This window comes from Ictidomys tridecemlineatus, chromosome 4 (genome assembly GCF_052094955.1).
Source record: "Ictidomys tridecemlineatus isolate mIctTri1 chromosome 4, mIctTri1.hap1, whole genome shotgun sequence".
Taxonomy (NCBI): domain Eukaryota; kingdom Metazoa; phylum Chordata; class Mammalia; order Rodentia; family Sciuridae; genus Ictidomys; species Ictidomys tridecemlineatus.
Window position 1 is genome coordinate 6,891,060 of NC_135480.1, and position 27,667 is coordinate 6,918,726.

Genomic DNA, 27,667 nt, shown 5'->3' on the forward strand with positions numbered 1-27,667 from the left:
CAAAACCAGATACCCTCAGGCCCAGCCTGGTCTGAACCCCAAAGACTTTTCACCTGTGTCTGTCATTACCCCCAGACCACAGCTGCAGATTACACCACCATTCCCCAAATGATGCAAGATGACAGGTGTGGCTCTGACTTCTTTTGTTTGTTTGTTTAATATTTTTTTAGTTGTGGATGGACCTTATTTATGTATTTGTTTATTTATATGTGGTGCTGGGACTCGAACCCAGTGCCTCACACATGCTAGGCAAGCGCTCTACCAAGCGCTCTACCACTGAGCCACAACCCTAGCCTTCTTGCTGACTCCTGAAATCTGAATATTGCAAGCTGGTTGTTAAATACAACCATTATTAAAAATTAATAAATTAACAATAAAATAAATTATAAACAAAAGTTGCTGCTCGTGGCGGCCAGAGTCTCCTATAATCCCACAGACTCTGAAGGCTGAGGCAGGAGGATCACAAGTTTCAGGCCAGCCTCAGCAGCTTACTGAGGCCCTGGCAACTTAGTGCGACTCTGTTGCAAAAAAATAAATGAATAAAAAGTGCTGGGATGTGGCTCAGTGGTTAAGGGTCCCTGGGTTCAACCCCAGTAACAACAAAAACAACCAAAAGAACAAAAGTGGCCCCATCCGTGACTAGTCGGTCACAGGGGACTCAGCAGCTGCTGCAGGCCGAGAAGGAGGTGGCAGAAGTGTTCAAGGCCAGCAAGTTGAAGAACACAGGTTGAAGCAGGCCACAGAAACTCGGGCCAACATTAAACAGTGCCACCTGCAGAGGGAGAAAGAGCTCAAGGCCAAGGAGGTGGTGGCCCTGGGATCCCATGGCAGCTGCAGCTCCAAAGAGGAGAAGGAGGTGACCTACAGAAGATGATGACCATCCTGCAGACCTATTTCCAGACCCAACATTCTCTCCTCTGACCCTCAGGGCTGCAGGAATCTGAGGACCCCGGCTGCCATCTCTCTCCCCCATCTCTCTTCCAGAAGAAAGGGATGAGGTCTTGGATTACCTCTCGGCCCTGATCAGTGCCACCAGCCAGAAATCCATGAAAGCTACCACATCCGAGGACAAGAGGAGAAAGAAGCACCTGTTCTGTGACGGGCATTCTAGATGCCCTGGGGGCAAAGCTCAAGGTCTACTCTTATGAAAGGCAGCAAACTCATCCTGTGTGTTATGTAGTGGGTCCCTTGGCTTTCTGGGGGGTAGCACATTTCAGTCCTCTGTACTTAGTACTTATCTAAATGTTTCATCTTTTGACCTATATTTCTTAGAAATGTAATGAGTGCCTAGCTTGTTTTCCTGTGCTTTTTAGCTCAAGTAATATATTTATCAATGTTGACTTTTTCTTTCTTGAACCTACAGATATTTTTTCCTGGAAGTTTTATTTTTGAAGAGCTGGGGATAGAACAGAGGACCTTGCACTTGCTAGGCAAGCACTATACCACTGAGCTCCATTCCCAATCCTCTTTCTTATACCTAGTAGGAAAAAGTAATTCTTAGAAGAAAGAAAGGGATTAAAGAATTTTTTCCTTATCCTTTGGTTTGTTGTTGTTGTTTGGTACCAGGGATTGAACCCAGAGGCACTTGACCACTGAGCCACATCCTTAGCCCTTTCTTATTTTTTATTTCAAGACAGGGTCAAAGTAGTCGTCAAGATCTTTCTATGTTGCTGAGACTGGCCTGAAACTGGCAACCTTGCCTCAGCCTCCCAAATCATTGGGATTACAGGCATGTGCCACCACATCCTGCTCCCTCACACTTTTTTTTTTTAAGAGAGAGTGAGAGAATTTTTTAATCTTTATTTTTTAGTTTTCGGCGGGCACAACATCTTTGTTGGTATGTGGTGCTGAGGATCGAACCCGGGCCGCACGCATGCCAGGCGAGCGCGCTACCACTTGAGCCACATCCCCAGCCCCCTCACACTTTCTTGAAGCTCAAGGGCTTTACCTATGCAAAGTAGTAAATACTGATATGTAATTTGTACGAAGCAAAGTCAGCCTTAATATCATCTGTTCTGGGGCTGGGGTTGTGGCTCAGTAGTAGAGCACTCACCTTGGGTTCGATCCTCAGCAACACATAAAAATAATAAATAAATAAATAAATAATAAAGTTTTTGTGTCCAACTTCAACTACAAAAATAATTTTTAAAAAAATATCTATTCTGGAAAAGGGTTAGAACACTGAACACTAAGTTTACTTGTTTGGGTTGCTTTTAGTTTATCTTAATCAACATTACTAGATAATAGAATTCAAGAACTTGTTTCATGCTATTAATTTGGTGAATTGATACTCATTTAAAAGTAAAGATTTGTCACATGGGCTGGAGTTGTAGCTCAGTGGTAGAGCACTTTTCTAGTATGTGTGAGGCACTGGGTTCAATCCTCAGTTCCACATTTAAAAAAATCAATAAATGTATTATGTCCATCTACCAAAAAAGCGTGCGCGCGCGCACACACACACACACACACACACAAAAAGGTACACAAAACCCATAACTTCCTCATGAGCTTACCACATTTTACTACTATTTATGCTCTAAAGGTTATCTGTACCCACTGTGGGTATGTGGTGGAACTCCTACATATACTGGCATGCCACTTACTTCCTAGGTGGCATTTAGAGATATTACTGATAGCCTCAAATCACAGGCTGATCTCTCCTTTTGTTGACATTCTAGCTCAGGGACCAGCAAATAGCAAGCCAAATCTGACCACCGCCCCACACCTGTTGTTGTAAATAAAGTTTTATTGGAACAAAGCCATTCTTATTCATCTATTTGTTGTTCATGACTGCTTGTGCACTACAGTGGCAGAGTGTAACAGTCACAATGATGAAGACCAGGTTGTTAGGCAGTAGCTAGCAATGAGCAGTGAAATGCAGGCAAGGTCACAAGTGTTCTTTAAATTACTTTAGGTGGGGCTGGAGTTGTGGCTCAGCGATAGAGCACTCCCATAGCATGTGTGAGGGCCTGGGTTCAATCCTCAGCACAGCATTAAAATAAATAAATAAAAGTATTGCGTACAACTACAACTAAAAAAATAAATATTAAAAAAATTACTTTAGGATCTTCTTTAAACTACTTCCAAAGTAGATGAGAAAGCAAAGGGTGGTAGTTAATTTATAGAAAATAAAAAGAAACAAGGGAGTTAGTTGTAAATCACATCAACAGAAAAGGATTAATGTGACTCTTTTTGCGGGGGGCGGGGGGGGGTGTGCCAGGGATCGATCTCAGGGACACTCAAACACTGAGCCACATCCCCAGCCCTATTTTGTATTTTATTTTATTTAGTTAAAAATGGACACAATATCTTAATTTTGTTTATTTATTTATTTTTATGTGATGCTGAGGATCGAACCCAGGGTCTCACATGTGCGAGACAAGCGCTCTACCACTGAGCCACAGTCCCAGCCCCCTATTTTGTATTTTACTTAGGTTGTAAACTCTAAGCAACTCACCAAGTTGCTTAGCTCCTCATTTTTGCTGAGGCTGGCATTGAACTCCTGATACCCCTGTCTCAGCCTCCCAAGCAGCTGGGATTACAGGCATGTGCCACCACACCTGGCTGGTGTAAAGCTAGGAATTATGGCTATAAGTGTCTGGGAAGAAAGGATCTCTAGTAGCCACTGCCAGCTATTCCCAGAATAAGTTGTGGCAGGAAAAGTCTTTGGCCTCATTGTTAGTCCAGTTTAGTAGCGCAAATGCACTAGGTAACTTTGATCACTTACTGACCCCAGCGCCCACATTAACATGGGATTGACTTGTAGATGAAGCCCCCTTAAATAGGATGGCCACTATGACAGTTCCAGAGACGACCAACTAAGGTCAAAAGCTCCACAGCTTGACTCGAATGAGCTCCTGCTCTACGCTGCACCTCCAGGCCAGTTCTGTCTTAAGATGAGAAGGGCTGGGTGTGGTTCTGTTGGCAAAGAGTACAGAAGGTGGTCCCAGCTCTCCTGGTAAACATCTAACAGTAATCAAATTGGAGACAGCGTTGTCTCCTTTGTCATTCTCTGCACAGAGACAGTCCACTCTCTCCTCCGAGAGTGTTCTCTGCTTAAGCTTCACCTTGCTTTTACTTTACTTTTACTTACAACAAAGTTCTCTTGCACAGTTTTTGGTGTCTGACTTTAGATTTTCTTTCGTTGGAACACAAGAACTGAGGTTTGGAGTTTCAGCTCCCTGCTTTCCTGGGACAAGATGGCCCCCGAAGCCTAAAACATTTGCTACTCCATGGAACAAATGTGCCAACCTCCTGACCTGGACTTAAGAAAACACTAAAGAAGGAGTCGGGACTCCGCATCCATGCAGGGCCAACAGCAGCTGCAGCCCGGCGCCTGGTCTCCTAGCCCGAGCGTGTCACCACACCCCAGGAGAGAGTAAGGGTCTTCAAAATGACAACTCTGGAGAATTGTAGGTTCTCTACAAATTATAAAAACAGAAGAAAATTTTCAAAACAAAATTGTATTGAGGGGCCAGGGTTGTGGCTCAGTGGTAGAGCACTTGCTTAGCATGTCTGAGGCACTGGGTTTTTGATCCGTGGCACCACATAAAAATAAGCAAATAAAACAAAGTTATTGTGTCCATCTACAACTAATATATATATATATATATATATATATATATATTTTTTTTTTTTTTTAATTGTATTGAAATGTCTACCACTAACTGATACTACTGACTTTAAAAACAAGAATAATAAAACACTTTGAGAAGATTGTATTTATGGTAAAAGGAAACTGGACTAACAATGAGGCCAAAGACTTTTCCTGCCACAACTTATTCTGGGAATAGCTGGCAGTGGCTACTAGAGATCCACGAGGAATTAAAGCAGCCATCCAAGTCTTCGACTCAGGGGCTGCCCGTGGGACCAAACAGTGACACTTCCTTGGATGACAAAGTCCTGGGAAGCAAAGATGCCACCGGGCAGCAGCAGATGAGAGGCCCTCCACCCCCAAAGTTTGGACCTTAATAGAAAACCTTAACAGGGAAATTAGATATTCCCTGTTGCCTTCTGCCAATGAATCAGGCACTTCTGCAGCTGTAGAAGTAAACCCGCAAATGCTGCAGGAATTAGTGAGTGCAGGATGTGACCAGGTAGGCACAGACCTCCTCTGGCTTCCTGTGGGGGTGGTTACAGTGAGGAGCCCACTTCAAGGATGTTAGGGGCGACTAGAATCCTTTGGCAGCTAATCAAAGGCTTTGAATTGGTTACTGATCACAGAAGTGTCTCTAGCTTAAAACTCCAAAGCTCTTTTATGCACCATTGAACTGTTCTCTACCTTGTCTCCAAAATAGTCCTTAGATGCTTTTTCTTTTGGGGCAAGATCCAGAAGTTTCTGAATTCTCCCAAAATTGTTCCACGTGTACTTTTTGTTCTCTCTTTTATGGTACTGGGGATCAAACCCAGGGCCTTGTGCATGCTAAGCATGTGCTTTACTACTAAGCTATACCTCCAGGCCAGTTCTGCTCTTAAAGTGAGAAGGGGTGGGTGTGATTCGCATGCCTATAATCCCAGCCGCTTGGGAGGCCAAAATAGGAGAATCAAGGAGAGTTCAAGGCCAGCCTTAGAAATTTAGCAAGGCCCTAAGCCACTGAGGAGACCCTGTCTCTAAATAAAATGCAAAAAAAGCACTGGGGATGTGGTTCAGTGGTTAAGTGCCCCTAGGTTCAATCCCTAATACCAAAAAGAAAAAGGAGAAAGAGAGATGGACAGACGGATATGGATAAAACTCTAAGGCTCTTCAACAAAGAGAAAAGGCAGTATATGTATTTTTATGGCTTAGATAAGAGATGTCCCCCAAAAGTTCATTTGTAAGAATATTCAAGGTTTAGAGAAGAAATGATTGGGTTATGAGAGCCTTAATCCAATTGTGAATTAATCCCCTGCTAGGGATTCACAGAGTGGTAACTGAATGCAGGTAGGGTCAGCTGGAAGCTGTGTGTCATTGAGGACATGCCTTTGGGGCATATATTTTGTGTCTCTCTGCTTCTTGGCCATGTCCAAAGCCACTTTGCTCCACCACACTCTTCTGCCATGATTTTTTTTTTTTTTTTTTTTTGCGGGGGTGGTACCAGGGATTGAACTCAGAGGCACTTAGTCACTGGGCCACATCCCCAACTCTATTTTGTATTTTATTTAGAGACAGGGTCTCACTGAGCTGCTTAGCCCCTCGCTGTTGCTGAGGCTGGCTTTGAACTCTCAATTCTCCTGCCTCAGCCTCCCAAGTGGCTGGGATTACAGGTGTGTGCCACTGCACCCAGCTGCCATGATGTTCTTGCCTCACCTTGAGCCCCGAGCAAAGGAGCTGGCTGGCTATGAACTGAGACCTCTGAAACCACGGGCCCCAAATAAGCTTTTTCTCCTCTAAAATTGCTCTTGTCCGGTATTTTAGTCACAAGGGTGAAGAAGCTGACTAAAACACGCATCTTCTAAATTACTGTATCAGGACCTGATTAGAGAAACAAAATTGCTGAGGTGATTCTATATGGTAAAAGTTGCATTACAGGGATAAGACACAGCATGAGCGCTGATTAATTAAGACTGTTGCCTCTTTATCTGGTAATGGAACCTAAAGGCAGCAGGTAAGTAGTTGGGACGAATGTGAGGTGGAACTTGTGAGGACATGCTAGGACCCTTGGGTGAACCAGAAAAACACATCAGTTTCCCTTGCAGCTGAGTCTCCAGCATCGATGATGCAAAGACCCGCAGGAGGAGCTGGTTCTTTAACATGGTGCTAAGCAAGAACCTGGACCAGGAGACCCAGAAGTTGAAGGAGGACCTGGTATGGAACTGAGGACCCAGCTACCTCTTGCCAACAAGGTGAGCTACCAAATAAGGATCACTGTGTGAGAGCCTCGCCAGCTTCTGCTGTCTCCACCTCAACCCTTCTAGTAAAAAAAGAGATGACTCCTTATTGAGGCTGGCCTCAAACTTGTCATCCTCCAGTCTCAGCTTCCTGAGTGGCTGGAATTACAGGCACGAGTAACCACACCCAGGTTCTCTGACTCCCATTTTACTTCCACTTTCCAACCTTGCACAAAATGTCACTTGGGTCCACACTGACTCAGAACTACATAACAAAGAGAATTCTAAGAAATACAGTTGAGCTTGCTAACATGACACTGTACGAATTTACTGTAGCTTGAGAAATTCATTTCAATATTATTACCCTTGGAAACCAATTAGCACCAAAGACCTTTACAAATTAAATACCAATTCTCAAGGGCCACCGAATGGTGCTGTATTTCCCTAGTCCTAAAATTCATTGTGAGATTAATACTCAGCAGCAGGCAGAATCTCCCATGGATTCCCCAAAACTGCAGTGGGGGCTGTTGGGGTTTGAAAAAAGTCCTGGTGGAAATCCCAGAATTGACCTCCCACCTCTGCTGAATTATAAGGCAAAAGTGATACTAGAATCCTGGAGAAACTGCAGAGATTAGGGTCACCATCAAGAACTTCAGAGGTGCACGGGCAGTACTGCAAAATTAATCTCTTTCAAGGTGCAAAAGTAAATGGTGATTTGGTGATGCCAATTACAGCTGTCATTCTTGATTTTTAAAAACTTTGTATTGGAAGTTGGGCATTATAACACACACCAGTAATTCTAGCAACTCAGGAGGCTGAGGTAGGAGGATCACAAATTCAAGGTCAGCCTTAGACCCCATTTAAAAAAAAAAAAAAAGGACTGGAGGTATATCTCAGTAGTAAAGAACCCCTGGATTCAATCCCTAGTAGCAAAGAAAAAAAATTAATGGAGAATGTAAATCATAGCAACAGGTAGGCAACTGCTGAACTGGAAAATACTTTCCTTAACATTCCCATGAGGGCCAGGAGGAGTGGTGCACTTCTGTAATCCCAGCAGCTTGGGAGGCTGAGGCAGGAGAACAACAAGCTCAAAGCCAGCCTCAGCAATTTAGCTAGTCCCTAAGCAACTTAGTGCCAAGGCCAATGTCTCAGCTTGGCACCAGAATCACGAGCCACCACACACCTTTGTAGGTTCAAACAGCAATTCTTTATTCCCGCTCTCACACCGCCTCCACACAGGTCCAGGGGCAATCGCATTCTGCAGTCTCCCGCACAATTCACCTACTCCAGGAGGCTCTCTCCAAATCCCATTTTAATCTCACAAGAACTCAACGGGAACAAGCAGCAGGAACACCCTAATCCCAGCAATAATCTTCAATCTCCAATTTCCCTAAAACCCATTGTCTTAAACTAGCAACGCCTTAAACTCAAGGAGCAGGTTACTTCCTCAAACCTGATCAGCTCTAAACCCAGATCCGCCTTGGTCCTTGAGCAAGGTCAACTTATTAAAGCATGCATGCAATGTCCCATCGAATGTCCTCTAAAGCAGCATGGGGTACGCTTGGCAAGGAAATTTCAATGCGTTATTCCTACTTGGTAATGGCCCTCAGCAACTTAGGGAAACCCTGTCCCAAGATAAAAAATAAAAACGGGCTGCAGATGTGGCTCAGTGGTTAAGCACCCCTGGGTTCAACCCCTGATATCAAAGGGGGAAAAAAAATTCCCACGAGGGCCAGGGAAGTTGGCTCAGTGGTAAAAAGTCCCGTGAGTTTGGAAAATTATACTCAGTTTGCATTAAATAGTTGGGATGACAGTACACCTTCAGTGTCTTGCCCACCTGAACCCTCACTCGTGCCATTCTCCTGAAAACTGCAAGGTACAGAGGGACCTTGAACTTTGTGGACAGGGAAGGGAAGCACCCTAGATGGTTTAGTTACTTGCATGCCGGAGAATCAGAGATGAATCCGGGGAAAATTTGAGGGCCTGACACATCAGGAAAGATCTAGGGCTGCAGAGATCCGTGGAACGTGGGATATCATTTGTAAAGTGAGGGACGAGTAGGTGTCCTTCCACCATATACCACAAAGACAGAAAAGCAATGTGTGGTGTCCCTTCTGGATTTTGGGACTAAATCCAGGTATCACATTTGGTCATGGGGTTTTACTTCTCTGTTTGTTTTGCTTTGTTTGTGGCACTGGGGATGGAACCCAGGAGCGCTCTTCCACTGAGATACATCCCCAGCCCATCTTATTTTTAACTTTGAGACCAGTCTTGCTGAGGCTGGTCTTGAATTTGTGATCCTCCTGCCTCAGCCTCCTGGGTTGCTGGGTTTGCAGGTGGGCACCACCAGGCCTGGCTAGTCATACTGTTTTGACTCATTTACTGGGAAACGTGTAAATCTGACAGTGTTAGGTTTAGATCTTTAAAAAGTCTCTGCAAAAGTCCAAGCTGTGATGCCAGCTGCTCTATCACTTGGAGGTTAGACGGTACCTGATTAAGATGTCAGCCAAAGACATCATGGAGTTCCTTCAGCAAGCCTGCACAGAAACATCACACTGGGACGGTGGGAGTTTAGGCCATACTACCCTCTGCCAACAACTATTCTAATTCAACAAAAGCAGCTTCTGGGGCTGGAGTTGTGGCTCAGCAATAGAGCGCTGGCCTAGCATGTGTGAGACACTGGGTTCAGTTCTCAGCACAGCATGTAAGTAAATAAATTAATTAAATAAAGGTCTGTCAACAAATATATATATGTTGAGAGCCACAAGCAAGTCAAGATGGCACCTGGCATTTTGCCAGAAAGAGTGGTTGAGAAGTAATGCCAGCGAGCCATTAAGATGATGATTAAGTTAAGCTGGGTATAATTATTAAGATAATGATTGATTGCTGTAACTGGATGATGCTAAATTAAAACAAGCTGTGTATTCAGTTGTGTATATAAACCTCTGCTGTCCAGCAATAAGGCGGCTCCTGCTACCTCGGGTGCCTGCTACTTTTGAGTTCTCATGGAGTTCCCGTGGAGTTCTGGAGAGTTCCCGTTGGGTTTGGGCAATAAAGGAGTTCCTGTTTGAACCTACAAGTGGCTCGTGACCTCCCAGTTATTTTTGTGCCTACCCAGACTGCAGTATATATATATATATATATATATTTTTTTTTTTTTAAGCAGCTGAGCAGCCCTTCCTCAGTGGCTTATCTCACCAAGGACCCTAGAAACAACTAGATGGCCCTACATATCCTCCTGTGACCCCAAGAAGCAATTTATAAGCCTCTTCTCAGAAGCTCAACCCACTAAGGCTGTGGGAATTGGATGCTTGGCCCCGTCCACCACACTCAGCCCTGGGGAGCAGCTAAGCAGGCCTTCTGAGCAGGTCGGCCCCTGGAGCCTTGGCAGAGCCATCTGTGCAGCCTTCGGACAGGGACAGGAACCCCACCCTGATTTCAGGCATACTATGCTGTACCCACCTGGGCCCAGGGCACTAAGCCTGCTCTCCATGACCCAGGAAACAGATGGATGCCCCACACCTACAGCCAGGTGCACCATACCCAGAGATGCCAGCAAACCTGTCCCGGCTGAGGGAGCTGCATCCCACAACTCCTGCAGCCTAGGTCACAGAGACACTCACACACATTGCCTGTCAGCATGGATTACAGCTGAAGAAGCTGCACACACACTACACTCAAGTGCCCAAAGATCAAAGGCAAAGCAGCATCTACAATCAACACCCTAGGAAACATTGTCAGCAGAGAGTCCTTACTAAAAAAGCCACCCTACAAAACTACAGAGGCAACGGATCCACCCAACACACAAATACAAATGTGGGGACAAGAAATCTGAAAAATAAGATAAGGTGATTGACTCTAAAAGGAACACAAGAGCTATCGAGCAACTGACCACAAAGAAAACGAATTTGATGAACTGCCCAACAGATAATTCAAATGAATGAATTTTACGGAATTCAACAATCTATAAGAGAACACAGAATTCAACAAAATTAGGAAGAGAATTCATGATATAAGTGAGAAATTCAGCAAAGAGAGAGATGGGGATCATAAAAAAGAACCCATCAGAAGTCTTGGAGCTACAGAACGCAACAAATGAAATTTAAAAATACAGTTAAGAGCCTCAACAGCAAAATGAGCTTGGAGATAGGTCTTTTAAAATAATCCAATTAGATAAAAAAATAAAAAGAATGAAGGTCTTCAAGGCTTAGAAGACAATGTTAAACCAGTAAACATTTACATTATGCTTTTTTTCAGGAGAAGAGAATGGGGAAAAATCATAGAAACGCATTTAATTAAATAATTATTGAAAACTTTCCAAGTCTTGAAAAAGTAACAAACAAGTCACTTTTCAGGTCCAGGAAACTACAGACATGTACTGCCTCACCTGGCTCTAAGAGGGAAATTTATACCAATTAGTGCTACATCAGAAAAATAGAAAGATTTTGCCAGTCATGATATCATGGCACATACCTGCAAGCCCAGTGGCCCAGGAGGCTGAGGCAAGAGGATTGCAAGTTAAAGGCCAGCCTCAGCAAATACTATAGTGAGTCCTAAGCTACTTAGTAAGATTCTGTCTCAAAAGAAAAAATAAAAAATGGCTGGGGGTGAGGCTCAGTGGCTAAGCAATCCTGGGTTCAATCCCAGTACCAAAGAGACAGAGGGAGAGAGAGAATAACCTGAACAGACATTTCTCAAAATACGATATGCAAAAACTAAAATAAAATAAATAGGGCTGAGGTTGTGGCTCAGTGGTAGAGCACTTGCCTAGCACGTGCAGGGCCCTGGGTTCAATCCTCAGCACCACATAAAAATAAATAAGCAAAATTAAGTTATTAAAAAATAAAATAAATAGGATTTGCAAATAATCAATAAACATATGAGGAAAATGCTCATATCACTAATCCTCAGGGAAATGCAAATCAAAACTGCAATGAGATACCATCTCATCCTTGTTAGAATGGCTAGCATAAAAGAGAAAACAGGGCTGGGCTGGGGCTCAGTGATAGAGCACTTGCCTGGCATCTGTGAATGAGGCACTGAGTTCGATTCTTAGCACCACATAAAAATAGTTTCATCTATAACTAATATATATATATATATATATAAATATATATATATAAAAATATATATATATATATATATATAAACAAGAGAGAGAAAACAAATAACAAATGCTGGTGTGTTAGTTAGCTTTTTATCACTGTGACAAAATATGTGAGGAAAACAACTTAAAGGAGGAAAGAGTTACTTTGGTTCACGGTTTCAGAGGTTTCAGATCTATTGCTCTATTGCTACGGGCCTGTGGTGAGACAAAGCAACATGGCAGAGGGTGGAGAGGGTGTGCTGGAGCAGAGCTGTTCACCTCATAGCAATCAGAAAGCAGGCAGAGATAGGAAGGTCCAGGGACATACCTTTCCAGGAGTGCTTAACCACTGAGCCATACCCCCAGGCATACCTTTCCAGGGCATGCCAAGTGACCTTCTTCCTCCAAAGGGCCCACATCCTGCAATAATGCCATCAGATGAACCATTGATGAATTTAACTGTTGCTGAGGTTGCAGCCCCTGATCTAGTCATTTCCTATTTCTGAACACTGCTCACTGGGGACCAAGCCTTCAACACATGAGCCTTTGGGACACAACCCAAATCCAAACAACAGCGGCTGGTGAGGATGCAGAGGAACGGGAACTGTCACCCATAGTTGGTGGGAATGTAAAGTAGAATGTAAAGTAGTAAAGCCATTATGGGAAAGGGTATAAAATTTACTAAAAAAAAAAAACTAGATATAGAACTACCATAGGATCCAGCAATCCCGCTACTGAGTGTACATCCAAAGGAACTAAAATCAATATGCCAAAGAGATGTCTGTCAGCTGGAGGTGGAGCTGTTGGTGGAGCTCTTGCCTAGCACGTATGAGGCCCTGGGTTTGATCCAAAGGAGAGAGAGAGAGAGAGAGAGAGAGAGAGAGAGAGAGAGAGAGAGAGAGAAACAGAGACACAGAGACAGAGACAGAGACACAGAGAGACAGACATCTGTTATCACATTTATTATAACACTGTTCACAATAGCCAAGATACAGAATCAACCTAGTTGTCCATCAACAGATAAATGAGTAAAAAAAAAAACCACACACACACACACATACACAGCAGAGTATCATTCAGCCATAAAAAGAATGAAATTCTGTCATTGTAGCAACATGGATGGAACTGGAGGACATGTTAAGTGAAGTAAGTCAGGAATAGAAAGATAAATACCATATGTTCTCAGTTATATGTGGAAGCTAAAAAGTTGATCTTAAAGTAGTAGAGAATAGAAGAGTGGTTACCAGATCTTGGAGGGAGAGAGGATGGAGATAGCCTGGTTGACAGGGAAATGGGTGCAATTGGATGGGAAATACAATTAATAGCTATTAATCATTGCTATTACAATAACTTCTAATGTTCTATGTTATGGCAGGGTAACTATGGTTGATGACGACTAATTGAATATTTCAAAATAGCTAATAGAGAGAATTTCGAATGTTTTTAATGCAACGAAATGATATGTCTCAGCCAGGCATGGTGGTGCACACCTGTAATCTCAGCGACTTGGGAAGCTGAGGCAGGAAGGTTACAAATTCAAAGCCAGCCTTAACAACTTAATAAGGCCTTATGCAACTTGGCGAAGTCGTCTCTCAAAAAATAAAAGAGGGCTGGGGGTGTGGCTCAGTGGTTAAGCACTCCTGGATTCGATCTCCGGCACAAAAAATAAAGAAAAGAAAGAAAGAGGGAGGGAGGGAGGGAGGGAAGGAGGGAGAAAAGAAGAGAAAGAAAAAAAAGAAAAGAAATGATATAATGATATGTGTCCGAGATGATAGATATGCAGATTATCTTAATTTGACATTAAACATTGTATACATGTATTGAAATGTCAGCCTGTACCCTAAACATGTACAAAAATTGTATCCATTTTTTTAAAAAGCAGCTTATGTTTCCATTTCACACCTCATATTTTTAAATCACCACCTTGAACAGTTAGATCCTTTGGTTAAACACAAATGCTGATAAGATGCAAAAAAAAAAAAGGAAAAGAAAGGCATAGTAGATGACTAAATAAGAAACCTGTGGGCGGGCTGGGGTTGTGGCTCAGTGGTAGAGCACTTGCCTAGCACGTGTGAGGCACTGGGTATGATCCTCAGCACCACATTAAAAATTAAATAAAGTTCAAAAAAAAACTTTCAAAAATGATCAAATCGGGGCTGAAGATGTGGCTCAAGCGGTAGTGCGCTCGCCTGGCATGCGTGCAGCCCGGGTTCGATCCTCAGCACCACATACCAACAAAGATGTTGTGCCCGCCGAAAACTAAAAAATAAAATATTAAAATTCTCTCTCTCTCTCTTTCTCTCTCCCTCTCTCTTAAAAAAATGATCAAATCATCACAATAAAATTCACTTGTAATGTACAATCCATGTTTTATTGTGTTGACACCAACGTGAAAGTGGTAGGGAGGCAGCTGAGTCACAGATAGAAAAATCATTGCTTTAGAAGGAAATTTTCTGCTGATTTTCTCTGACACCAGTAGAGTCAGCTTGCTTCCATAAGTCAGTCCTTGTCACCTTAGGGAAGGTGGGGAGGTAGCTCAGGAGAGCCAAGGTATTTGCCTCTCCAGGCAGCACATGTCCACAGATTGCCACCAGATGTCATGACCCCATGAGAAATCAAAAAAGGACTCAACTGAATGAAACAGTCCTGCTGTTTCCTGCTGTAGGGGCTGAACCATCTCCAGCAAATGGCTTCTGAGGCTGCTCCATGGATGTCCATCATCAAAAATGTTGCATCTTGCCAAGGTCAATGTCTTGGCTTGGCACCAGAATCACGAGCCACCACACACCTTTGTAGGTTCAAACAGCAATTCTTTATTCCCGCTCTCACACCGCCTCCACACAGGTCCAGGGGCAATCGCGTTCTGCCCTCTGCCCTCACAATTCACCTACTCCACGAGGCTATCTCCAAATCCCATTTTAATCTCATGAGAACTCAATGGAACAAGCAGCAGGAACACCCTAATCCCAGCAATAATCTTCAACCTCCAACTTCCCTAAAAGCCATTATCTTAAACTGGCAACGCCTTAAACTCAAGGATCCGGTTACTTCCTCAAACCTGATCAGCTCTAAACCCGGATCCGCCTTGGTCCTTGAGCAAGGTCACCTTATGAAAGCATGCATGCAATGTCCCATCGAATGTCCTCTAAGCAGCATGGGGTAGCTTGGCAAGGAAATTTCCATGCGTCATTCCTGCCAAGGGTCAATGTCTCGGCTTGGCACCAGAATCACGAGCCACCACACACCTTTGTAGGTTCAAACAGCAATTCTTTATTCCAGCTCTCACACCACCTCCACACAGGTCCAGGGGCAAACGCGTTCTGCCCTCTGCCCGCACAATTCACCTACTCCACGAGGCTATCTCCAAAATCCCATTTTAATCTCACGAGAACTCAACAGGAACAAGCAGCAGGAACACCCTAATCCCAGCAATAATCTTCAATCTCCAACTTCCCTAAAACCCATTATCTTAAACTGGCAACGCCTTAAACTCAAGGAGCTGGTTACTTCCTCAAACCTGATCAGCTCTAAACTCGGATCCGCCTTGGTCCTTGAGCAAGGTCACCTTACGAAAGCATGCATGCAATGTCCCATTGAATGTCCTCTAAGCAGCATGGGGTACGCTTGGCAAGGAAATTTCGATGCGTCATTCCTACTTGGTAATGGCCCTCAGCACATTCCTACTTGGTAATGGCCCTCAGCAGCATCTCATGATTGTTGGAGTTTTTTTTTTTTTTTTTCCCCTTGAGCATGATACAAAACCCTCAACCTAGAAACATCTCAGGGAATACTGTGGTCCTCAGATGCTCAGTTGAAGTCCTGTCCTAGAATGTAGATCCTGCCTTCTTGGTGGACCTGCTCTCAATCCCACAGGAAGAAAAAGAGAGGTTCACCTGCCCAGTGGTCCAAACCCGAGACCCAGAAGTTGCTCATGTTGTTTCTGCTCTCTCCTGTTAGCCACAGCTGTTTACCGCACACACTCCGGGCTGGGGGGTAGTTCATGGTAGAGCACTTGCCCAGCATGCACAAGACCCTGGGTTCCATCCCAATGCCATAAAACACACACGTGTGTGTGGCACATACACACACTCAAGGTGAAAGACTGTGTCCAAGAAGAAGAGAAGAGATTCATGGTCAGTGGGCATTCCTGCTACAAACTTTCCTGTCTGCTGCTCATACCAGGCAGGGAGCTCCTTGAAGAGATAAGAGTATCTCTCCATCATGGGGAATCCAGTACCTGTGCCCACTGTGGACTTGGCTGTGACCAAACACTCAGGAAGCAAACACAGTCAAGAGAGTGACCTGGAAACTTCCAGGAGAGCTGTGCTGGGTACAAGGGAATTCAGCGCATAGGGCAAGCTGTGCAGTAGATTTCAGGAGGAAGGCAGAACAGCATGATGGTGATGGGAGGAGCCTCTAGATTTGGACAGCAATGATTTTAAACTTTTTACTAACAAAGAAACTAACTGATACTTTCCGAGCCACTGCACCTATCTCTGTAAAAAAAGAATGACTAAATTCACCAGGAGGGGTAATTGTGAGTCATAAATTAAATGTGAAGTAGGTCCTCGACAAATAATGACTGATAGTTTTATTTTGCTAATAGCCCCAAAGAGGTATTTCCATCAATATCAGTGACTAAGGACAGAATATAATTGTTGCAATATGCGGAATCAGGGTCATTCTGCGTGGATTGGGCTGGCAATGAAAAAGCCACACAGACACAGAAAATACCTTTTTCACGGTTCAGGACGGCTTTGCAGAATCGAGAATCAAGAATCAAGCTCCCACGCTGGAGGGCACAGAGAAGCAAGGGAGGTAGGCAAGAGAGAGAGCACACCTGAAACTCCCCTATTTATTGGGGGAGAACCCATTCATAGAATATTCCACCCAAATAAGGCAAGGGATTAGTTTTGGAGGGTGGAGTCTTGCCTTATGGTCAGCAGATTGACTGACATCTTGGAAAGCCACACCCATCTCAGGTGCTGTGTGGGATCCAAGGCAAAGCAGGCGAAAAGGCACACCTAAGGTGCACAGCCCAACCAGGCAGCAATGTCAGTCCAGTTCCCTCACAGGCTCAAATGCGCATAGCTCACACACACAGCCCATGGCTGGCTCGTGACATATAATACCAACTGTCATGGTTTAGCTACGAGGTATCCCCCAAAAGCTCATGGGTGAGACAATGCCAGAAAGTTTAGAGGTAAAATGATTGATTACCAGAGCCTTAACCTAATGAGTGGATTAATCCACTGATATGGATTAACTTTATGATAACTGTAGGCAGGAAGTGTGTGGCTGTAACAGGCAGGTCATCAGGGGTAGGACTCTGGAGGTTATATTTTATCCCTGGTGAGCAGAACTCTCCTTGCTTCCTGATTGCTAAATTCTGAGCTGCTTTCCTCTGCCACACCCTCTGCCATCATATTCTGCCTGACCTCAGGCACAGAGCAACGGATTTAGCCGTGAATGGACTGAGACCTGTGTGAGGGGAGCCCCCAAATAAACTTTTCTGCCTCTAACTATTCTTGTCAGGTCTTTTGGTCACAGTCATGAAAAAGATAACTAAAACAGCAACTAACATTCATTATACTGTTAGTATAAGGGTTTTTAAAAATTAATTAATTAATTAATTAGGTTTAATTTGTTATACTAGTATAAGGTTTACATAACTGTTTTTTGATCCTGTAAGTAGGTGCTATTATTCCCATTTTACAGAGGAAGAAGTTGAAGCATAAGAAAATTAAGCAATAGGCCCAATGTTCCACACCTATTTATAGGGGAGTCAGTCCTAACCCCAGAGCCAACTGATCTATAAGTGGGACGAGAACTACACCACCTGGCCTCATGAAGTTCTTCATGGCAACAGTTGGTCTGAAATGAGTGATAGAACAATGGTGTTACCTGGACTTTTTTGGTGCTACTGGCCAGCTAGATCACCTTGGATCTGTTTCCTTATTTTACATTGAAGACGCTAGACATAATAATTCTTGATTCTGAACAATAGTTCAGGAAGAGGCTTTTGCAAATGAGGTCCAAACCTGCTAATGACATCACAGAGAGGAGAGTTCCAAGAGAAGAGTCAGGCCTTCCTGGAAGCCCAGTGCCACAGTTGACATTAAGCTCAGCTTAGGAGAGAAGAGAAATCCGGGGAGGGAACTGTTGGTTCCAACTCTTTAGCTCTCTTCATTCTCCCATTCCCAGCACAGTTATGGATCAATCCTCAGTGACTGAAAGGATTCAAAATGACTTGGATACATTATCTCGCCCCCACTCATCATCCCCATACCACCGGCCAGGCCCTAGTGGAGCCCACCATCATGAGACCCATCACCACAGGGGGCCCCACCATCACAGTGGGCTCCGTCATCATGGTGGACCTCACTACCAAGACTCTGAAAATCCCTACTCCTATCCTTTCCACCACCGTGACGAGGCCCACGATCATGGCAGGGCTCACCACTATTCATCCCCTGGTAAGGGTCTCCCCCATGGCACTGTCCATCCTCAACATTCTTCTGGTGAGGACCACTTAAATGATGAGCATCACTATGGTAGTAGGATGCCTCGTGGTGGTGGGTCTCACATTTCTGGAACCCACCACCGTGGTGGAACCCACTCCCATGGGGAGTCCCACCAGCGTACTGATTCCTTCCACCGTGGTGGGCCCCACCACCATAGCAAGCATCACCATTCTGGTGGGCACCATGGTGAGACCCATCACCTTGGAGAAAATTTATCCCAGTATTCCTCTGCTGCGTTTTACCACCAAGGTGAGCCTCCCCATCATCCCCAAGGTGAGCCTCCTCATCATCCCCAAGGTGAGCCTCCCCATCATCCCCAAGGTGAGCCTCCCCATCATCCCCATGGTGGGCCTCCCCATCATCCCCATGGTGGGCCCTACCAGCATGGCAAAGACTACCACCATGATGAGGCCCATCTACATGAACCCCACCACTACAGCAGGCCCTACTATCCTGATTCCCACCACCACCGAAGACATACTCCTCACGGAGAGAGCTCCTCTCACCGTTCCTCTGAGGGGTCCAGCTTCCGTGGTGTGCATCATCATGGTAGTCACCACCACAGGGAGCACTCTGGCAAGCACCACCCCGGGGAGAACAAGTTGAGCGGACCACCAACCACAGAGTCACGCAAGTCCCGCAGCTTGCTGGGCAGCTCCCCGTCTTATACGGCATCCCACTCACCCGGCATAACTCACACCAGAAGCTGGGGGCACAGCGTGACTCAGTCTCATGTCACATTTTACTCATCCCCCTCTCGGAGGTCCAGCAAGGTTCACCCCCGCAGCTCCAAAGACACACAGAGCTGGAGTGAAGATGAGCACTTCCAGAAGCGCAAACGTGAGTCTCTTCTGGTCCTCCCCACCCCAGACCCCACCGCACAGCCCACATTCAGCTGGGTCTGACCTTGCACACATCAGGAAGCTTGCCATTCACCTGCACCCATTTGTGCCCGCTAGTTCCCCTTCTCACTGTTCACCATCCGCTCTTTCATTCCCTGCATTGTGCACCTCTGCAGGCCACGAGGTGTTTCTTCACCTGGTCACTGCTCTGCTCACATATTTACTTCTCAAATGTTGAGCCTCTATTGACTTGCTTAGGTCCTGGGAGAATAAAAAAGAAGGATCCAGCATGGCTCCTGCTCTCAAGGGGGATCTAAGACTGAGGGGGTCACTGAGGCCATCAGAGGCTATCCAGTACTAGGAGCCTGTTGTCTTCCATATCAGAACCTGTACCTCGGTGGCTTCTGTGTGTCTACTTTCCCCCTACTAACTATGAGCCGCTGAGGGTGGAGACTGGGAACTAGTGCCTGCGTGAGGGCCCTGTTGGAGGGTAGGGAGGGACCTTATCTGGTAACTCACAAACTCCCAGATTTGGTTCCTAGTCGTTCAGTAAATATGGCGATAGTCTTACAACAGACAAGCGAAGAGGGATGAGTAACTTACTGGATGGGGGCAAGATAGGCATCCAGGAGGAAGGGAAATTCAAGGATCTCAAAGGGAGAGGGAGGCTCAGCAAGAGGATGAGGTGAGGAGAGTGAGGGTTTCCATGCATAAGCTGCCATGTGGGCAAAGAAAGACGTGGAGATTTAGTGGCAGGAACCCTCAGAATCCACTCAAGCCACTCCAAATCCCAAACGGGCTGGCCCCTGGTGTGACGGAAGTCAGGACTTTGGTCAAGACCAGCACAGGACTAGCCTAGAGTGCTGTGGGTGAATGGCAGCAGGCCAACAGGCAGGGTTGATAATGACCCCCAACCAGTCTGGGAGGGGGCATGAGATCCCCACACCCCCTATAGAGATGTCACTTTCTGGCTTCCTTACAGTGGGCCGATCCCCGCGAGCCCACAAGAAGATGCACACTATGGACTTCTTCCAGTGGTTGTGGGATAAATTAAGCTACCTCATTTGGGGCTTCCGGACACTGATCTGGAGGCTGACCCAGTCCCTGGCCTTTGAAACCTTCATCTTCCTCGTCGTCTGCCTCAACACCGTCATGCTTGTAGCCCAGACCTTTGCTGAGGTCGAGATCCGGGGTGGTAAGAACCACGGGGCCCTGTTCCTGTGGAGGAGGTCACCAGGTAGCCACAAGGTGGCGCATCTGCTCTAAATGGGCCTCATCCAGGGCCAGGAAATTTATATAATTTAGTACACTTGATCCTCTATCCTTTGAATTCAGTGACATTGGGGTGTTAGAGACAGGCTAAGAAAGATACTGCAGAGGTCAGCTGGAAACCCACTGAACAGGAGACTGTGCTGTTCACAGATGTAGCCACCAGGTGGCACATCTGCTCTAAATATGCTGCTGTGGGTGGGCAGGGTGTGGGGAGCCCTGGGAGCAGGAAGTTAAAAGCAGCCTGTGGGAAGCCTGGGGAGGCTGGCCCCGAAAATTACCTGGAGCAGTGAGAAGGAAAGGACCCGCCACATGGTCATTGTCCATCTCTATTCTAAGCACTCATGAAATGCATTTAATGCCCACGACAATTCTATCCAGCAGACTGTTATTATCCCCATTTTGCCCACAAAATGAAGGTACAGTGTGGTTAAGTCGCACAGCCATTTAGGGCAGACCCAGGGGGAGAGCATGGGTATTTGGGCTTGCAGGAGGCCGCTGTGGACAGAGGGAGAGGGAGGAGGCCGGGAGGCTGGGGACAGTCCTGATGAGCCCCTGGTGTCCCTACAGAGTGGTACTTCCTAGTCTTGGACTGCATTTTCCTCTGCATCTACGTCATGGAAGCCCTGCTCAAGATCATTGCTCTGGGCCTGGCATACTTTTTCGACTTCTGGAACAATCTGGGTGGGTGGAGAAGGGGCTGCGGCCGGTGGCAAGGCAGCACTGAACTGCCTGGGGGAGGCTAGGGAGGAAGGGGAAGCAGTGAGGCGTTGGCCCAGGGAGGCCACTGCCACTCAGACACCGTCCACCCTCAGACTTCTTCATCATGCTCATGGCCGTGCTGGACTTCGTGCTCATGCAGGTCAACTCCCTCTCCTTCTCCTTCTACAACCACAGCCTCTTCCGGATCCTCAAGGTCTTCAAGAGCATGCGGGCCCTGAGGGCCATTCGAGTACTGCGGAGGCTCAGGTCTGATTGTAGGGACTCTGAAGGAAGAGGGGACACAGGCCTGGGTTCCCAAGGAATCCACTGTGGGGCTGAGGATGTGGCTCAGAGGCAGAGTGTTGCCTGGCAGGCACCAAACCCAGGGTTGAATTTCCAGTCCTACAAAAACAACATCATAAAACAAACCAAGGAATCCACTGTGACCTGCTCAAATGATGGGGCAAGGGCGGCTGCAGACCCCAGCCTGCTTCCAACAAGCCTCCTCCGGGAGCCATCTCTGGGAGCCACCTCTTCATTTCCAGGGAAGCAACAGGATTCCCCCAAGTCACCAGCAAATCAGGGACCCTGTGCTTTCAGTACCAGCTCTGGCTACTGCCACTGACCTCCTCCCACCCCCACTGATTCACCTCCCTCTCCATCTCTGCCCACAGCGTCCTGAACAGCCTCCAGGAAGTGACAGGAACCCTGGGCCACTCCTTGCCATCTATCGCCGCCATCCTTACACTCATGTTTACCTGCCTCTGTATCCTGTGCCTGCGGCTGGGGCAGTGCGTGGAGGGGACAGGGCGGCAGGGGTGAAAGCAGGAGGAAGGGCACAGGGGCAGGAAATAGGAGCCTGGTTTGGTCCTAAACAACCAGTCCTCTTCTCTGTGGTCCTGCGGGCACTATTCCGCAAATCGGACCCCATGCGCTTCCAGAACATCTTCACCACCATCTTCACCCTCTTCACTCTGCTCACCCTGGATGACTGGTCCCTCATCTACATGGACAGCAGGGCCCGGGGTAGGCAGAGGGCAGGAGATGGGCACACAGACCTTGAGGGCTCAGCTACCCCACCTGTGATTCGGGGCTTCTGAAGCCTGTGGTAGGGGTGCTGCAAGGGTGGGAGGAGACTGCTCGATTGACACTCCTGTCTCCCCCTCCCGCAGGCGCCTGGTATATCATCCCCATTCTCATGATTTACATCATCATCCAATACTTCATCTTCCTCAAGTGAGGACCCTGCTCTGCTGCCCAGCCTCACTCCCAAGCTCTCCCAGGAGTCCCCACCCCAGCCCCTCACCCTGGTCACGCCTCTCTTCTGGTGTTCCCCTTGAAAGCACCTCGCTGTCCCCCTCCTCAGCCTGGTGATCGCTGTCCTGGTGGATAACTTCCAGATGGCACTGCTCAGAGGCCTGGAGAAAGTAAAACAGGAGGTGCCACACGGGGCAGATGTCCTGGGAAGCATGAGGGGGGGCCAGGGTGCTCCAGGGATGGGGGCAGGGGACTCCAGCAGGACTGAGACCTCCTCTCTTCAGAAGGCCGCCCAAATCCATGAGAATCTGCTGGAAGACTCACTGACGGAGCTCAGGCAAACAGGTACTACCTAGCTGCCCAGACCCTGTGCCACCCCGGGGGCATAGGCAGTCTCTATCCACCCTACCTCCTTCCACAGCCGGACACAGAATCTCCCTCAATTTTACAGTTTTATTTATTTTTTTTTTTTTGAATTTTAACATTTATTTATTCTTAGTTCTTGGCGGACACAACATCTTTGTTGGTATGTGGTGCTGCTGAGGATCGAACCCGGGCCGCACGCATGCTAGGCGAGCGCGCTACCGCTTGAGCCACATCCCCAGCCCAATTTTACAGTTTTAGAACCTAATGACATGGAAGGACTTTTGGAGTTTGGTACATTGATTCAAAGGCCTCTAGGACAATCTTCTAAAGCAAATTGCATGTCCATTTGTTTTCCATTTCCCACTTGGAAAACAAATAATAAGCCAAAGTATGATTCACCAAACTCCCATTCCTATTAATAACTTAGGAAGTTCATGAAAGTCACTCTTCCATGGATGGTTTCCACTGCCTTTGTGGGCTTCATTAAGGCTGTATATACTTGTCTAGAGTCTCTTGACCCAGACTGAGCCTACGAAAATGTTTCCCTATGTGTTCATTCTTCATGCCTCACTTCCTGGATGTATTGATTTTGAGCCCGATGGTTTTCTTCCTGCTGAAAGATCCTCAAAAGTTGATGATGATGATGATGATGATGATGATGATTTCTCTTTTTATATCGGAGATTGAACCGGGGGTGCTTTACCAACTGAGCCACATCCCCAGCCATTTTTTGTATTTTATTTTGAGACACGGTCTCCCTAAGTTCCTTAGGGCTTTGCTAAGTTGCTGAGACTGGCCTCAAACTTGTGATCCTCCTCAGAACTTTGAAATCCGAGCTCTAGAATCCCACTCTTAGGATCATTCACAGGGCCACCTCGAGTGGTTTAATTTAAAAGAAGGAGAGAGAGAGAGAGAGAGAGAGAGAGAGAGAGAGAGAGAGAGAGAGAGAGAGAGACGAGAGAGACGAGAAGAATAGAAGAGAAATTTATTGGCTCCAATGACTTAGCAAGTTGAAGGTTCATGGGCTTTCGAGAATGGTTTGATCTAGCCAGGTGCAATGGTGCATACCTGTAATCCCAGCTACTTCAGAGATTGAAGCAGGAGGGTCACAAGTTCAAGGCCAACTTCAGCAATCTAGTGAGGCCCTAAGCAATTTAATGAGATCCTGTCTCAAAATAAAAAAGGGCTGGGGATGTGGCTGCATGGCAAAGTCCTGGGTCAAATTCTCAGTACCAAAAAAAAAAAAAAAAAAAAATAAGAAAAGAAAAAAAAAGAATGTCTTAATCCAGGGCACAAATGATGATCAGAATCTGGTCTTTTATATTTGCTCTGTGGGCATCTGTGTGAGTTTGTTTTTAGAGTGAGTTTTCCCTTGTGATAGCAAAAGGGTCACCAACAAGTATAGTGCCAAGTCCTTACAGTAGCCAACCATACCTCTACCAGCAGAAAAGTGATGGTCTTCTGCAAATTCCAACAAAATCCCAGAAATGAGCATGCTTAGTCCCAGTAGAATCATTGCCTAGTTTTGAACCAATCACGTAGCCTGTAACTGGCGGGGCTGCCCTCACGTGTCCTTGGAACTGTGGGAAGGGCTAACCTCCAGCAAGACAACACGGGCCACACGGGGGTGGGGTGGCTCCACAAGAAAAGTGGAACACTTACCAAGCTGGGGGTGTAGCTCAGTGGTAGAGCACTTGCCCAGCACGTGAGAGGCCCTGAGTTCCAACCCCAGCACCACAAACACACGTAAGAGGGAATGGAGCGGGATGGGGACATGCTTTGTGCCTGGAGAAGCAAACTCTTTGGGCATCAGAGATGGAAACACCTTCGGCCCTCTCTGTGAACCTCCATGACACTGGCGTTCCTCCTCCCTGCAGATCCAGGCATCTTCCTACTCACCCACCCCACCCGCCCCACTTTCTCCTCTTCCAGAGCCTGAGGAGACAGTGAGCGAGACCACCCTGTGGAATCAGTTCATCGACCGAAAATTTGGGGCCATGACTGACAAGTGAGAAGATGAGAAGGGAGGGTGGCCTCAGGTCAAGTGAGGCAGTCTTGGGGCTGGCAGTAGGACTGGAGGGAAAGGGACATTGCCACCTCTGTGCAAGGGAGTGGAACGGGGTTGGGATGTGGAGACCAGGAGTGGCCCCTGGGACCTTCCTGAAGCAGGGAGTCTGCTCCTCTCTTCACTTAAGCACCATTTGGACCCTTGTCAGGGCCAGGCCCACTGAGGGCTCCAGGGACCCAACTCCATTCCTGTCCCTGAAGGTCTCGCCTCTAAGGACTTGTGCTGGGCCCTGGAGGCTGAGCAGACTTCAGCTGGGAGAAGGGATTGTGGGCAGAACAGCTAGGGTAGAGGTCTGCAGCCAGATGATTGATCCTCATCCTGTCCATCTGAGTGACTAGCTGGGCCAGGCCAGCTGAGGACTTGTAATTGGGGACTCTTGCTTGGAACTGGGGGTCCTTGGCATAGGCTCCTGCTTCCTGGCTCTCAGACCTGGATTTCCTGAGACCCCTCTGTCTGAAAGCCAGGTGCTGCCCTTCCCAGTCCAGCCTCTGGGCTCCTCTCATCCAAGAGAAAATCCAAGCTTCATGGCCTGCATCCAGGGCCCTGTCTGACCAGTCCTCTGCTAACCTCATGTCATTCAGCCACCAACCCCCAACTGGCACAACCTTGTTTGCCCACACTCTTTCCCAAGCATGGCACATACTTCTCTACTCATAGGCCTTTGCCTGCACTGTTCTCTGCCTGGAATGTTCTCTGGATGCTGGTGTCAGGCTCAGTTGACCAGGAGTTGGGAGAGTTCAGTTCCAATCCTGGCTCCAGTTGTCTCCTGGGGCATTCTCCTGTTCATCCTTCATGTTCTAGCACCTGACCACTCTGGTCTGGGCTCTTAGCACGCGGAGACACTTTCCTTGGGGGATATCATCCCCATAGGGCCCCTCTCCCAAGAGTGGTTCTTGGTGTAACCTTGGCTTTTCCCCCCTCCTCTGTTCCCCCTTTGATGTTGCTTTGACACTTCTCAATTGCACCTCAACTAACCCACCCCACCCCCTGCAGCAGCTTCCCCTGAAGCCTGCCCTGAGCCCCACAGTTATTGAGATTCAGAGCTCCAGGAGCCCTGCTCCAACCTGGCATACTCCCAACTGTCTTCCAAACTCAGTTCAGTGACAGTCCCTCACCTCTAAGGACAGTCCCTCCTGAAGCCTTTCTAGACCCCCAGCATGGGGGGAGGTTCCCCTCCCTGTGCCCTCAGCACCCCATGTTTACACTTAACCAGAGCAGGTCAGTGTTCTGGCTCTGGGGGCAAAGTCTGTTTCTTATTCGTCTATGTCCTTGGAGCATCTTACAGTGTTGGCTGTATTTGATGGATAGATTGGTAAGATCCAGTGGAGTGATGAATGGGGTAGAAGGGCTGGTGGATGAATGGGGGAAGGGGTGGGTGTTTAGGTGGATGGCTTCCCGCACAGTATGGTCACGGTGTAGGTGGATGGGTGATCTAGGGAGGACCAAGTGAGGGAAGGGTGGGGTAGATGAATGTGGGTGGGTGGTTAAGTGGGTCTATGGAGAGGCTTGGGTTAGATGAGGGAGCATCAGATGGGTAGGTGAGCAATTTAATTCTGGAATTCTCCATGGTGCAGGCAGACATAGGGGCTTTTCTAGGTACTGAAAAAGAAACAAAATAGAAAGGAGGTCTTGGGTGATGTAAGTTTTGGGGGAAACTGGCAAGAGGAGCCATGTGGGAGCTCTGGGGGCCCAGAAAGAATAGAGGCAGGCCAGTGGAGCCCAGCCCCCCACACCTTGTCCCTTCAGGCAGCGGGAGCTCCAGTTCCAATTCCTGCAGCTGGTGGCTGGGGTGGAATATCAGCAGCAGAAGTTCCGTTCCCAGGCATCTGTCATTGATGAGATTGTTGACACAGCATTTGAGGTGAGCCAAACAGGACAGGAAATGGGGGACCTAGGGATCTTGCCAGAAGTGGCCCCAGAGTAGTTAGTAGTCACACAAGGTACTGGCTCCTTCATGCTCCCATCCCACAGGCTGGAGAGGAGGACTTCAAGAAGTGACCCTGGAGAGTGCCACCAGATACAGACCTAAGCCTCTGGCAAGCTGCCCACCTGGAGCTGGGTGTTGGGACAAGTCCCCAACTTTGCTACCGTGGTTGTCTGGGCCCTGCAGGAATTGGGCCCCAACAGAATTTTTAAACCCCAGATGATTTTGTGTCTTCTATGGCTGTGCAAAACACAGGGCAAGGGAACTTGTGAGGTGCCCCTGGGGGTGGGATGAAGGGTGTTTTGGGCTATCCTCTCAGCAGCGCATTGGCAACAGCCAGAAGAGTGACGCAGAAAGTGGTTTAGGCCCAGGGACTGGTGGTGCTGGTAAGGGACAGAGGGAGCAGTAGCCCACTTAGGGGAGGAAGGCCAATCTGGCCCATAGGCCCGGGGGGACCAGTGGGCTCCAGGAATGGGGCTAAGACCCCAGAAATTCAGGCCTAGCAGCACCATGAGCATCCAGTATAAGGACATCAACCTTGGGGATATCGGGTCTGAGGTCATTGTCATCCACCTTGCCCCCTGCCTGGGTTTAGACTACAGAGCCTCAGTAAGGAGGGTGGAGGAGGCTGCTCAAGTCCTTCTGGCCTCAGGGGAGGTACAGGCAGTAGGTAAGTGGGATGGTCCAGCTGCATTGGGAGATTCCCCTATTTATAGCCTGAGTCTGGACAGGGGCTGTGGCCATGGCTAGGCTAGCCTGTGCTAGATACTGAAGACCTAGCACTAAATCAAGTTCAAGCCAAGTCTGAACCTTGGGGGTCCC

General features: G+C 47.2%; 1 protein-coding gene and 1 long non-coding RNA gene across 2 annotated transcripts in view; one reads left to right on the top strand and one right to left on the bottom strand.

The window, feature by feature from the left end:
* LOC144376970 (uncharacterized) overlaps positions 1-16,714 on the bottom strand; it is a 24,827-nt gene extending 8,113 nt beyond the window's left edge. Inside the window, exon 1 of the long non-coding RNA XR_013437412.1 lies at positions 16,628-16,714. This is a non-coding gene — a long non-coding RNA (uncharacterized LOC144376970). The remainder of the gene's footprint in view (positions 1-16,627) is intronic.
* Positions 16,715-18,444: 1,730 nt separating this feature from the next.
* Positions 18,445-26,919, top strand: Catsper1 (cation channel sperm associated 1). The gene is made up of 13 exons (XM_078044860.1): positions 18,445-18,738; positions 18,801-19,257; positions 20,242-20,454; positions 21,099-21,212; positions 21,344-21,497; positions 21,905-21,996; positions 22,113-22,256; positions 22,403-22,466; positions 22,597-22,669; positions 22,772-22,832; positions 24,786-24,861; positions 26,668-26,782; positions 26,893-26,919. Exons 1-13 carry the CDS (start codon positions 18,445-18,447, stop codon positions 26,917-26,919), a joined length of 1,884 nt encoding a protein of 627 aa, XP_077900986.1.
* Positions 26,920-27,667: the final 748 nt, after the last annotated feature.